At 52.6% G+C, this 13,561-nt stretch overlaps 5 protein-coding genes across 5 annotated transcripts; 1 reads left to right on the forward strand and 4 right to left on the reverse strand.

Moving 5' to 3' along the window:
- Positions 1–2,683: 2,683 nt before the first annotated feature.
- orsC-4 (Tyrosinase-like protein orsC) lies at positions 2,684–3,713 on the reverse strand (the record flags this gene model as incomplete). The annotated part of the gene is made up of 4 exons (XM_036645919.1): positions 2,684–2,775; positions 2,829–3,348; positions 3,393–3,555; positions 3,622–3,713. The coding sequence occupies 4 exons, from the start codon at positions 3,711–3,713 to the stop codon at positions 2,684–2,686; spliced, it is 867 nt and encodes a 288-aa protein (XP_036488493.1).
- A 1,881-nt stretch (positions 3,714–5,594) lies between these two features.
- RTT106 (Histone chaperone RTT106) lies at positions 5,595–7,055 on the reverse strand (the record flags this gene model as incomplete). The annotated part of the gene is made up of 3 exons (XM_036645920.1): positions 5,595–6,496; positions 6,558–6,902; positions 6,974–7,055. The coding sequence occupies 3 exons, from the start codon at positions 7,053–7,055 to the stop codon at positions 5,595–5,597; spliced, it is 1,329 nt and encodes a 442-aa protein (XP_036488130.1).
- A 541-nt stretch (positions 7,056–7,596) lies between these two features.
- ARG4 (Argininosuccinate lyase) lies at positions 7,597–8,055 on the reverse strand (the record flags this gene model as incomplete). Its single annotated transcript, XM_036645921.1, has 1 exon — positions 7,597–8,055. The coding sequence occupies one exon, from the start codon at positions 8,053–8,055 to the stop codon at positions 7,597–7,599; it is 459 nt and encodes a 152-aa protein (XP_036488491.1).
- A 559-nt stretch (positions 8,056–8,614) lies between these two features.
- Positions 8,615–9,092, reverse strand: ASL2 (Argininosuccinate lyase; the record flags this gene model as incomplete). The annotated part of the gene is made up of 3 exons (XM_036645922.1): positions 8,615–8,667; positions 8,723–8,884; positions 8,981–9,092. The coding sequence occupies 3 exons, from the start codon at positions 9,090–9,092 to the stop codon at positions 8,615–8,617; spliced, it is 327 nt and encodes a 108-aa protein (XP_036488492.1).
- A 646-nt stretch (positions 9,093–9,738) lies between these two features.
- On the forward strand, positions 9,739–10,510 carry CGCS363_v014074 (UPF0589 protein; the record flags this gene model as incomplete). Its single annotated transcript, XM_036645923.1, has 4 exons — positions 9,739–9,849; positions 9,906–10,184; positions 10,272–10,333; positions 10,390–10,510. 4 exons carry the CDS (start codon positions 9,739–9,741, stop codon positions 10,508–10,510), a joined length of 573 nt encoding a protein of 190 aa, XP_036488490.1.
- Between the last annotated feature and the right edge of the window lie 3,051 nt (positions 10,511–13,561).

Below are 13,561 nucleotides of genomic sequence, written 5' to 3' on the forward strand. Positions count from 1 at the left end.
CTCGTTGGCACCGGAAACACCCTTAAGCCGTAAAACAACGGCAAAAGAGACACATCAGGCTCGGAAAAGCTGACGGAATGTCTTATCGCACGGTCTGCCCTTCGTTGCCCGACGAAACTATGCAGCATTCGTGGGGACACATGGCAAGTAGTCGTGAGAGCTCTACTTAGTTAAAACAGAAGCATCTGAGCCTTTTCTTAAAGAGCTGATCTCAGCCACGAACGAAGCCTGTCGGCCTAAATCATTCAGCGCTAGAGTGAACGGAGAACGATATGAGATAATGTTAGAACTGGTTAAATTTGAGATATGATGGAGGCTTTATAAAGAACCAGGCCGGACACAAATATCACCCCCGAGTCAGAATTGCAGTGCTTTTGTTTTCTGGCTCGGCGAAGTTTGCTTTCTTTTGGGTAATCGTTTTCCGAGAACGGGCAGCTTGTTGACCCCGAAATCCCCTAATCCTTGCCATCACCCCATAGCGACACGCAACATGTCTCCTACTCTATGAACCGAACTCGTATTTAACGGCCATGACATGAGATCACCGAAATGAGCAAGTCAGGGTGAAGGTGGCTTGGCAGCTTTGAGAAGTTTGGTGTGATTCAGGCGAGGCCCATGTGAAATATCCCCATGTGGTTGCAAATCCGTTTGCTGACCTGTGTGGATTTCCCAAGAGCGTTGTTCTCCCTAAGATCGAAGAGATCACTACCACCCTAGTTAAGAATTAGAAGAACAATTCGAGTCAGCTTTCTCTGCGTCTATGGTTCCGAGGCCTTTTTTGCTGACCTCCTTTGCGTCTCGCCTAGACCAGCCCAGGTTTCGTAGAAACGTGGAAAGTCGACCTTGCAACCCAATTAGAGCTTTGAACTGCCCGCGAGACCGCAGGCAGGACCTGTCAACTTAATGCACTTGTTAATATCACCGGTCCGGTGACTTTTGCGGGAAGAGTCCGGCAAATGGGTCTGGCTATAGAGGGATGCCACATTGCGGAATGATCATTGCAAAGTCTCATGCCAGTCCTGTTTTTCCACAACACATAAAAGCCACCCCGAATCCAACTCGAAGCAATCAGTTTTCCTACACTGGCGCATCTTCGGATTCTGACAAGTTAAAATATCTCAAGTCTCGTTATCTTGGTACCATTAGTACAATGAGGCTCTCTATCATTGCCGTATCCTTTTCTGTATTTCTTGGAAATGCTTTTGCACTACAAGTAAGTCGAGTCAACCCACTTTGAACCTTGCTCGTTCCGCCACGCTTTTCTTGCGGCTTGCTGTCGTTCAGTCAAGAAATATGACAGGAAATAATCGGCATTCCCTCTTTCCCTTTCTTTTCTACGACGCTTTTCTAACGAAACCTTGTTATAGAGGTGTACTTGCACATTTCAAGGATCATCGTGCCTCGGCTTCTCGCAAGTTGAAGACAATCAAAGCTGCAGCGACTTTTGCAAATCAAACTTTAAAGACGGCAAGACGTGTTGAGTGGGCCTGAGAAGTTTGATCCTACACACAACCGTACTTCCAGTGTTCATTTTCCTTCCTCTGTGGAATTAACCTGGGATGCGGCACACAAGCACATCAACTTGGGAGTTTTCGAGATTACTATGCAAGATTCCAGTTAGAAACACCGGACGACAATGAAATATTTGTTCAAAGCAAGCCGCTATCGATGATTCATAACTAGTTCTCACCTGTAATTTTGGAAGCAATTCATCTACGGCATTGCGTATGTAGGCTTCTTGCGCTATAGCTCACAAGGAAATGATCTAAGAATTGATAACGCGAGACCGGGTGCAATGGTACGCCATGTATCCGGTTGTTTGCGGAGATCTACCCACACTGAAAGGTGTTGACTTTTTCACGAGAAAAACAATGTCAAAGCTTCTACAAACTCAATGAAAGTGATTGCGATTGAAATGAATGTACATGTACTCTTACCATCCTCTTCTTTCTGGCAATAGAATATGTCGAATCCAGCATGTCAATCATGTGAGTGCTTCGTATATGAGTCGATCTCCTACTACATTTGCGAGACGGGTATGGGTCAATAGCCATCTGGACCTTCCTGATGGTGTCGTTGCCTGATGACATAGAACTCATGGATGACTGATACAATCCTACAATCTTTACAGAAAGACTCCAAGATCTGATAGCTCTCATGGATTAGGATTGCACTCTAATGTCTTTGAGTCTTCCAATTATAGTTGCCACTGCAGATTCAGCGTCCACAGAAAAAGTTGTTAGCAACCAAACTTTTGTTTATAGGCTTGATGAAAGTCTACTTTGCTTAGGGGGGCAGCAGTCAGCAAAATGAATCCCCCACCATGCATCAACTTGATACCGCGAGCTGCTATATTTCACATGGCTTTCATCTTCAACTAGAAACGTCATCACGAAATCAAACGATGATTTTGGCTTAGCTTTGGTGATTGATGCTATGAAACTGGAGGTATTTCAGAGCCCGTTGGCAGAATCTCCAAGATGATACGTTTTTGAGTCAGGGTCTCGTGTTCAGTACAAATTTTCATAAGTATAACACAACAACTCCTCGCGAACATCCATAAGTTGTTTGACTGTGCGTGTGGTTATGTTTGAAGTGCCAACATAGACTGTATCGTCCAACGTGACGTTGCGGTCCACCTCGTTTGCCCAATCATTAGCGACGATAGGACCAGAGATATCGCTCAGTCGTGTGGACAGATCCCTTGACTGCCATGACCACCAAAGTCGGTCCAGGTTGGTATGATGAAGATAGAACAGAGGATCTCCGGCTTGACTGCTTGTCAGCAACACTTCGCAGATTGATCAGCAACAAGATGTTAGACTTACGACTGGAGTAGGTGTCAGTCAATGTTCCGTACAAACCACCGACGCCCGGATGTCCTGCACCATGGACGCTGAGCTCGGCTTGACGGGTCAGCTGTCCGAAATCAGGTAAGAGCATCAGCCGCGAAATCACGGTCGAATGCGCCGATTCATTGAAGAACTGCGGCATGAAGTCCCGCCTGACACACCACTCGTAGTACGTCGTGCTGGCTCCCGGGCCCATGTGAATCGTCATGTTGGCGAAAGGCCCGTTTGGGATGCAGCCACCGCCTGTTCGGCCATCAAACGAAACAGGCACACCTTCTGCAGTGACGGGAATCCCTTCTTCGGGGTCTTCGAAGGTACCTGGAACCCACTCGCCATTTCCTCCAAAACCGGACTCTGGATCGAATACTTCCGAGGCCCCAAGATCTTCGGCGTCGAGAGACCAGTCCCAGTATGGCTGGGCGCCTTCGAAACCACATTCTCGTATGGCTTGTTCGTACTCAGACAGAAACAGTCGATGCCAAGCAAGAAATGTGCCCTGAATTTGGTTAGCGCTCGCCATTACATGCCTCGGGTACTTACGGTGAAGTGCTGCTTCACAGTTTGAAGTATGTGGTCTCCCACAAAGTCCTCAAATCGGTTGGTTGCGCCCGGGAGGGTGTCTTTGGACGAAGTCGGTTCCTTGGCTTGCAAACACTTTACGGCTGAGATGTAGTTTGAACGTTCCTCAATCGATAATGAACGCCTATTGGTAGAGATCGTCAGTAAAGAAGCACTCATACGGGCCATACCTAGGTTCTCGCCGATTTACCATTCTTTGCGCACGAGTGGTTCTGCACATTGGAGCGATTGGACCAAAGCACCGAAGAGTGCGTACGGCCAAAGACATGCCAGGAATCTCATAGTGTATGGTGTTTGTTGCAGATTGAATTGACGAGCTGCCTGTTGCAATGTTAAGAGATTCCCATTGAGCAGTGCGCAACTGGAGTCTCTTATATTCTACGATCTGAACGAGAGGAATTCAGCTAGGCTGAGATGAGGCAGCGCTTGAGTCCCCGATAGTCCCGCGAATCTTCCCATTGAACTCGGCCAAGTCGCTTGTTGATTGTCAAGGGGATCTTTTCTGCTCGACGGGGGGAAAACGCCGGCGTGCCTCATTCTGCCGGGCTGTCTGTAGTCTCCGGGGGCCGACGTGATGTCGCGCCAATGTTCAGCCTGGACAGAGGGTGTGATGTGCCACATGCAGTCGAATCCTCGGACGTCTGAGTCAAATAGGGCTAGACTCTGCGGATGACATTGAAAGAAGGCTTAAAGCAATCGCGACGTGTGGCTAACATCCCCAATTTTGCAATATGCAGCTACTTGGCGCTCAGGTGAGCCGCCCTCGTGGTGTGGGCCAATGAACCCTAGCTTCAGTAAGCGAATTCCCATGTGGTGATGATGGCTTTCAGCGATTTTGCTGCACTGTCGGACTGACTCAAGATGGTTTTCAAGGGAGGGCAGCACGAGGGCGCGCACTCATCGGCAGCGGAAAGAAGTAGTTGCACGACAGACACTTGGAACATCCTAATGAGACTCCGGAGATGGCTATCGATTTGAAGGCCTCCAGCGCTGGAGAGGAGTTAGGAGAAATCAGACCGCCTAAGCCAACATATTATGAATCGTGATGGTTGCTGAGCACTTAGTCCCGGAACTGACTTCTTGTTCAAGTCTCATCAAGACTGTCTACATATTACACTATTTGCGTTGTATAGAAAGTTCAAGGTATTCATATCGCTGATGGTAGGCACAGTAAGTATTTCAGGTCCTTCAATCCCAAGCTGTCAACGGACACAAGACTCTTTCTCGCAGACTTCCGGGTGGCAGCAGATGTTCTGCTCGTATTTGCGCCACTTATCAGAACCCCAGATAATTTTGAGAGACAGGGAGCAGCACATCTACTCAACTCGCCCGGCTGGGGGAGGTCTTAGCATAACTGAACGTCCTTGGGGAATACCAAGTAGAGCAATTCTATTTGGCCACATTTGTGTTAGTCATGGGGAAACTCCATCAACGGCCGTCCGGACTCCGAATGCCTCCCCTACAAGCCGAAAAGACCCTGGTCTCGGGCCGGTTATTCAGATGACGCCGAGTGTAACAGACAACAACCTGACCCATTATCAATAGATGATGAATACTGCTTTGTATGTTTTCTACACGACCGAAAATTACACTGACAAGGTCCCATCACGTCCGACAGTACCTTGGAGACATGCTAAGAGCCAGTAATGACATACTCTACCGAGTCTCGGATATTGCGCGATGAAAAATCGGTGTCCTGGGAGTCGCAGATGGCTCTATGGAACGAGATTTGGCATCCCCACCCCCACCAATTCCCCGAGAAAAAGAAAACGGGGCAGAAGGGGAGGGAGAGCGCAACATTCATCTCTCACCGCCCTGAGATAGACGCTTACATGGCCATAAAGGGTGCTCATGCTGATTGGTTTCTCACAGAGTGCTGTCGTCATGAGTAGACCAAGAGTAGCCAGAGCATCGAGTTCTTCACACAAATGGCGGCGGCAGCAATGGCGGGAACCGTCCATAACGGAAGTGCGTCTTAGATGCGTAATGTTGCTCCGTGAGCAACGTCTGTATTCATCCCGGGCTACGCCGATGCGCCTTTCTCTCTACATGCCAGTTTGCAGAGACGTCGGTGTCCGTCACTGTTCGACGGCGTGATATCGTACACTTCGCAAATCTCGCGGCAGTCTACCGCAACCAAATCCATCGCAAGCACCAAGCACCTTACTCCTCGCCCTCACCATCATCCATCTCCTCATCGTCGTCATCGCCCTCATCATCATCGTCGTCGTCATCGTCACTATCGGACCCAGACCCTTCGCTCTCCCCCTCGCTGCCAGGGTCGTAATCCTCTTCATCCTCGTCCTCGTCATCTTGAAGATTCTGTTCTGCCTCCAGGTGCGCCTTCGCCAGCTCGGACAGGCCCGTCCCAGCCTCCCCATTCGCCTCTGCCTCCTCGCCCTTCTTCGCCTTCAGATTCTCCGTGAGCTCCATCTTGGCTTTCCTCTGCTCCGCCATACTGCGATCCTGCAGCCCGTGACGCTTCACGTAGGACTCGTCGATGCCCGCGTAGTCCTCCTGGTCCAGCATCCCAAACTCAATCTCCTCCGTCGTGTCGCCTTCGCCGAACACCTCAACGACCATGTTGAACGTCCGCTGCAGCACGTTGGTGTAGCTCACCGCAACGATGCGGTCCGTGGGCAAGAAGACCAGCGGCTTCTTGAACCCGTACAAGATGCCGTTGGGCAGGAAGAAGAGGTATCCGTCCTTGGACCCGCGGAAGGCCTTGACGTGCACGGCCTTCTCATTGGGGCGGTGCGGCTGGCGGACGAGGCTGTGGAACTTCGACGGGTCCGCGGCGACGATCTCGGCTTTGTTGCCTGCGGAGCTGAGATGTGTGGTCAGGGCCCAGTCGAAGAGGGTGCGGTAGGTGTCCGAGACGGCGGCGGCGGCGTTGGCTTTAGGTCCTGCGATGGTGCCTTGCTTCGGGGGCGTCGAGGGGACGGTGAAGACGAGGGCCTCCTTCTCGGGTGCCGTTTTCGTTGGCAGGCAGGTCCCCCTCGGGAAGAGGACGTAGTTGTGTTGTACCTGGGTCTTTTCGGGGACGGGGAGGTAGAAGGCGTACTCTGTCCAGTTTGTTAGCTTTGGCTTGCGGTGCCTATCTCTACAGGTAGAAGAGGGACGTACCGATGTCCTCCCAGGCGTAGATGATGCCCTCCACGGGCGTAGTGGTGCCTGGAGCGCGCGCGTAGAGGTAATTTGCGGTGAAGCAGAGCTCGTATTTCTTGCGCTGGGGTACTGAGACGGAGATCTCCTTGATCTCGAGGAGAACATCTTCGTCTGCGGGGTTCCCTGGACTGGAAGCAGCCTTGGGCGCGCTTGCTGCGGCTTTTCCGTTCGCATTTGTGGACTTGAAGCCATTTGCTGGGCCCCCGTCTACCCGCCTGCGCTTCGAGGCGGGCTCTGGTCCGTGAATTTGCTCGTGTACGAAGCTGGCGATGTTGTTGAAGAGGGCTACGCGGTCGGGGGTATCTGGTAGTAGCGACGATCAGTTTGAGTGCCTCAAAAACCAGAATATGGGCAATTGGAACTGTCAAACGTACCAGCTGCCTTTGCAATCCCTTTCAGAATATCTGGCCGGGAGTGGAAGACGGCTCCCAGCCGTTGGCTGTCAAGGCCGGACATGTTATGGAAATTTCGAGATCGAGATTTTTGCCGTCCAAGGTGCGTGTCGGAAATTGATCTAACGATTTGGATGGAATTTCGGGTGCGTGGACGATAGTAGGAAAATCGGTGATGTTTTTGCCCGGCGAATTTGTTTTGCCCGGCGAATTTGATGGTGTTTTTTTGACGCGATGTCGATCTGAATTTTTGGGTTGTGACGTGTTGGAGCTGCTGCATGGGCGGCGCACCACCTTACACTGAGCTGTGCTGCAAACTGCCTGCCGCTGGCGGATTTAACTCGGTTAAAGTGCCTCTCCAGCTTGGCTCACCTGGCGCCCCCTTTTTTCTCTCCAAGCCGCTGGCTCATTTGGTACTGAATCGTTACGTCAAACATCCAATGGGACAGTAGGCATTGTTCATCGACACTGGGGAAATATTTTGGAACTTCTTCTATCGACACACGTACATCCTTCCCAACTTTTCATCCCAGGTTTAATAGAGTTCTTGATTCCCGTTTCTCTTTGTCGTAGCCAATTCCCACTCGTTCAACCCAGGACCTAACCTAGTACTCGCTGCCATTGAACCTAGGACGCCCTAAATCATTTTCGATGGTGAAAAACAAACTGCTTTTCTGATGCAGAGAGGCACGCAGGACAGCAATCTGCTCGAGGACACTGGGCCTGCTGGCTCCGCCCTTGGACGCCATCATCTCGACGCTCTGCTCGTAGTTGAAGGTCTCTGCAGTGTCCTCCTTGACACGGGCGTCGAAGCTCTTGATCTGCTCGTAGAAGAGCTCGTTCGTCGGGATGCCCGTCTTCTCCGACAGGGCGACGCAGCGGCCGGAAATGTGGTGGGTCTCGCGGAAGGGGACGCCCTTACGGACAAGGTGGTCGCCCAGATCAGTGGCGAGCATGAAGGGGTCGAGGGCCGCCTTCATCTTCTCCGGCTGGGTGACGAGGGTGGCGAGGACGCCCTCGGCGATCTGGGAGCTGTCGCTGACGGTCTTGATGTGACCGAGCATGGGCTCTCAGGACTCCTGGAGGTCCTTGTTGTAGGTGCTGAGAAGACCCTTCTGGGCCATCATGAGGCCGGCCATCAGGCCAAAGACACAGCCACTCTTGCCGCGTTCCAAACTGTCCGGGTTCTTCTGCAGCATGAGGGAATCCCCCGTTGAACAGGCGTCGGTGAGGTGAACGAAGCCAAACTCGCCAGAGGAGTAAATAATGAGGCAACACCGGCCATGGAGTTCCACAGCAGGCGCTCAAAGCCGAATTCCGTGGAGATAGCCTCACGGTCGATGTTGAAGGGGATGCCAGCCAGTGCACCGCGACCAATGGATTCCTCCTCACACGCTTCACGATCTCGCGGAGGCGCTCGAGGTCGTCGGCAAAAGGCACGGTGTAGGAAAGCATCCAGTGGCTCTAGCGGACAGGCTAGGGGCGCTGCAGGTGGGTGTAACCGGGCATGATGGAATCAATCCCCTTCTCTGCTCGGTGGGCGGTGACCCTCAAGAAGCTGATGAGGTGCCCCTCGCGCTTGCGGAGCTCGTCGCGGAGCCACAGGCGCAGACGACCTGCTCGTTACGGCTTCGGCCGGTGCGAGCTAAGCCTGCGCTCGTTGGCAGTGTGAATGTCTTTCCGGCATCAGTATCTTGATTGACTTTCTTGTAGTAGCGGCAGCATGCATACCCTCATCACCCTGGACGATCTTGAAGTTGCCAGCCTCCCATTCCTTCTCAACTTCCAGCAGGCCCCTCTCGTTCTCCTCGAATTCGTGTTGAGTAAGAATGCCATTGTTGGAATTCGCGCGGGCGAAGGCAATGCTGCCGTAGATCCCCTGCTGTGAAAGTGCTTGTCGAAGTGAATACTTTTGTTATACTGCTCCATGAAGGGGTCCGAGGCCGCCTGAGTGTCGTCAGTTTCATGTCGATATCGAGTTGTCAATACGATGAGGTGTGAATGCCCTCGCTCGCAGCCAGTGGAGGGGCAACAGCAATAACGAAGCAGTAAAGCGACCTCCCCACAGCTTGTTCTCGGCCGGTTTTGAGCCTGAAGCCATCGTGACGGTCGTGTGGAGGCTATTCGGTCGTGGGGGGTCCAACTGGTATTCGAGTTGAGAGAATGAACTTCAAACTCAGTGACTCAATTGACTTTTAGATCAAATGCAGCCTTTCAATTGTCCACAGAGGGGGAGGGGGATAGCGTAGCAAGGTTCTTGAGTCATCTGTACCCGCAAATCCTTAATTATCGGAGCTGTTGTCGGAGACGCAGACGCTCAGCCTTGTCTTATCTTTGACTTTATCGCGAGCTAAGGGGTGCTTTGACCACCCGAAGGGTTCAGTTTTCCCCTGAAAGCCCGACGTCACAGTGGAGGATGCGCCATCCGAGGCCCCTACAGCTGGTGGTGATTTGACAGCAGCAGCCACCCCGCGGTTACCTTTTCCATTGCCAGCGCCAACACCGCCGGCTCCTTCCTTGCCCCCACCAGCACAAGAACCTCACCTCCTGCCATCGTCACCTCCGACATCACGCCTCCACCTTCACCTCTACCTTCTCGACGCGACCATTGCGCGTCAGCCATTCTTCGGTTGACCACACTCAGGCGCCTGTCTGGACACAGTGCGATATCTCTCGCCGCTCATCCACGCCTCCCACGACCGATTACCCAGCTGCACTCGCAGCGCCCGAAGCTGTTTGCCGTCATCATGTCATTCGCTAACATCTACACCCACCGAAAGGTAGCTGAGAATGCCGCCAAGGGATGTGACGTATGCTATCGAGCTACGAGTAGCGTTCTCGTTGCCGACGAGAAGAAGGTAGACGATACGCTTACTGTGATGCCCAACGTTGACGACGTCTGACTATGTCTCAGGACTTCTTCTACGTTTGCCCGAGCCATTTGAAGGACAAGAATTTCTGCTCCCCGATCATTGACAAAGAGGCGGTCGAAGCAAAGAAGAAGAAGGAGATGGAAGACGAAATTGAGCGGGTCAAGAAGGAATACGAAGAGAAGCAGAAGAAGAAGGAGAAGGACGAGAAGGACAAGAACACGGACAAGGAGAAAGACAAGGAGAAGGAGAAAGAGAAAGACAAGGACGAAAAGAAGGCTGACGATGAGAAGAAGGATGACGACAGCAAGGCTGCCGAAAAGGTAAAAGTCGGAGCCTTGCCATGGATATCGGACTAGACTCCGGGGCATCGTACATGTTTCCCCGAGCTTCGGCTAACATTTGTCCAGGACGGTGCCGGCACGGAAACTCCATCCACGGAAGAAGAGCCCCGAGTATTCGCGCTCCACAAGTAGATGATCTCTTGGTCCTGCATATGCTGATGCAACGCTAACCATCTGCCGTCAGGAACTTCTATGGAATGAGGCTCGAAAAAAAGCGCCAGATGGAGATTGCCAAGAGGAACCGGGAGCGTCTCCAACAGCCCAACTTCTTTCCCTCGGTCCCCAAAGGCGCCCCAGGTAGCTAAGAGACCCCTTCACATTGCATCAAGGCTGGCGGCTTGTACGCTCCACAATAAGCGTCTCGCGATGTCACATCAATCAATGTCAGCCTGCCTGGTCATCGACTTCAACCGCCGCATCCCAGTTCCCAGCAAGTTGTCACGGCTGCTGTGATCCACCCCCCTCACATCATATGCTCTTGATATCTGGATCACACCTGCGCCAAGCCATGTACAGGGAATTTGCATCCTAATCAGGCCGGCTGCATCGTGTGCCTCCAATTTGAACCGCGCCGGCTATCATCCGTCTGCTCGAGCAACGCTTTGACCTCGGGTTCGACAACCGTGGGATCCGCTGTCCGAAGGAGCCCTTTTGGTTGGCTCAGTTACGAGTGTCTACGGTGTGCTGGTTTTTTTGCTGGTATTGCTTCCGTGCAGCGTAAGACGACCTGCAGTAGCCCTAATGGGCTGTTGGAGCAGCGCGGGAGCACGAGCTGCCGTTCAAGGTGCAGTTCCGTTATCATCCCTGCGAAGATCACTGGGGGGTGTAGCTATGGCATCCGGGCAACTTGGAAGTCTCTAGCGGGAAATTCTTCGACAGACCCAGGACTCGATCTCATGCAGATAATTGTGACATTCACAGAATTCGAAGCAATACCCCGGATACCTGCCGTCAACAGCGGCACGCACTAATGACGGGGTTTCCAACCTCCGTTGCAGAGCTTAGCTTGTCCCGTTGCCGCCTTGCATTCAGTCTTGGAAGCATCTTTCAATAAGTCTCCCTGCATTACCTCATTTCCTCTTCTCGGAGTGCTTCCCTGGCTTTCACGGACCGAACACGTCCAAGATCCAAGACTACACCACGGCCCGAGTTGCCTCTCAATATCAGCCTTCTGCTGTATGACTCCAACGGAGTGGCCTGTCCAGGCCTTGGTCTCGGTTATCGACGCCTCCTAGCCGTTCCGTACGCCTTTGTTCGACTCATCTATCAAGCACGACATTGGACCACAATTGATCCACAACTGTTAGATTTGCAGGGAATTGGAGAAACCTGTCCCTCCATCTGTGCCTCCCAACGATCTCCAGCCGTCATGCTTCATGTCACCCAAGTCCCGCGTCGGGCCTAGTGCTGACAATGCTTACGCTGCCGGGCAACATCTGCATGTGCCCCTGTCCCACAAATCAAAAACATTTCAACTCGCGGAGTGCACTACATTGAGAGATTGCCAAGGGCGAACCACGGAAGAACATCATGAAGCGGGGTGCTCGCACCCTGAAAGTCCCCCAGCAACTTACATGAGGCCGTCACGTTTTGCGTGAGGTATGCAGCGGATGCCACCCTGTCTCCTGCCACCTCACGCGGACATGACCTGAGCGGCATCGTCGGCTTTAAGATCACCTGAAAAGGTCCTATCACCGGCCCGCGCCAAGGTCCCTTGGAGCCAACCGGAAGGTTCACGTACGCAGCCAAGCTGAGTCGTTTTCAGCGAGACGATGATGTTGGCGCCACGCAGAGTGAACATTGCCAGGTCGGTTTCAAGTGGCCCCTGGGACTTCGGTAAACGCACTCACACCACAGGGTTGCGACAGGGCCAACATGCTGCGACCGTCACCCAGAGAAGCTTAGGGCTGACACCAGCTGCTGGATCCGCGTGTTACCTTGCGTTAATCGGATGGCGATCAATCGACACGCCTCAAGAATCACGGCACCGAAACAATCCATTATTAGCAGCTGGTCTGGAACCTGTGGCTTGCGGCCGTATCGGGTCCTTCAGTGCAGAGACTCAGGCATGGCAGCAACATTGTTCCACAGTTGCTAGAGTATCACTTTTGAGGCACAAAGGAGCTCTTGGTAGTACAAGACCAGCTTCAACTTGCAGTTTGACGCAAATCATCAGCCTTCCTAGGCGTGATTGAAGATGAACACTACGCTAGAAAGTCCACTGGATCTGCACCCAGCTTGATTACCAGCCGCGCCACCCGTCCAACCGGTTAATTCAACAACGATAAGAAAGCGAATACGACTATCTCGTTGCATCTTCGACCCAGTCCCACGCCAGTAAGACTGGCAGGCCAGACAAGGTCTTTGGGCATCAGGTGACTCATGTTGGGGCAAGCCAAGGGTCTTTCTGACCCCACAGCAGATCGCATGCCGTTTTCGAGGAGAACTCCGTCAAGAGTTTGACCGTCGCAGAGCCTCCATCACGGCAAGTACCGCATCTTACAAACCACTTGAGAATCTCTTCTCGACCAGGCACTCCATTCGGACGAAACCCCACTAGGAACGAGGTTGTGCCTTAATTCTGAGCCCGGTTACAGTGCCTCGGGCGGTCGCCGCAGAGCTGCGGCGCATGCTTACGCCCCAGCTAACCTTGCAATGGAGAAAAAGAAACTTCCGTCGGCAAAGAAGAGTGATTTTTGGGGTTCTGCCTATTTCTAGGCTCTAGCCGCTAGCCGAGTTACTGTCTCTTTTCAGCAGCCCCTCCGAAACGGTGGCTGGCTGAGCCACGAGGCAACTAGGTGTGGTCAGGTTCAGCAGGCACTGCATATCAACGTCGTACCTAGAGGCATGGATTCGGACAGCGGACACTACGTCGATTAGCCTCACGCTAACCACCGTACTTTGGGCCTTTGGTATCACTACCATTATCACGTCAGAATTACGCGGTGCCACATTCGGCACGAGGCTCTCATCAGCGCGCCCGATGTCTACCTGACAACAGTGTGAGAGCAGTTGCCTGTCTTGTACGTCAGCAATACCGCACTTCCTTGAAAGCGTTTACGGCCGAGACAGGTGTCCCCAAAGAGACGTGATCATAATGGAGAACGTTGACGTTCCGGCATTCAAGGCCAATAAGACATTGACAGCCTTACCGTTTGATGGTGGTCCAGATATGGTTTCGATTCGAGGATGTTGTTTGCTGTGGCTTGTGTCACCATCTTGAGCGCCGGACTGTTGGATGGGTAAGCTTGGAAAGCTCAACAAGATGGCTTTCTTTACAATCCAATGGCATACTTGCTCTCGCATCCAGCACCGCCAAGTTTCCAACAGGAGTCTGCCACGGCGAAGCGAAGAGG

This window comes from Colletotrichum siamense, assembly GCF_013390195.1.
Source record: "Colletotrichum siamense strain Cg363 chromosome Unknown KSG_Cg363_contig10, whole genome shotgun sequence".
NCBI lineage: Eukaryota > Fungi > Ascomycota > Sordariomycetes > Glomerellales > Glomerellaceae > Colletotrichum > Colletotrichum siamense.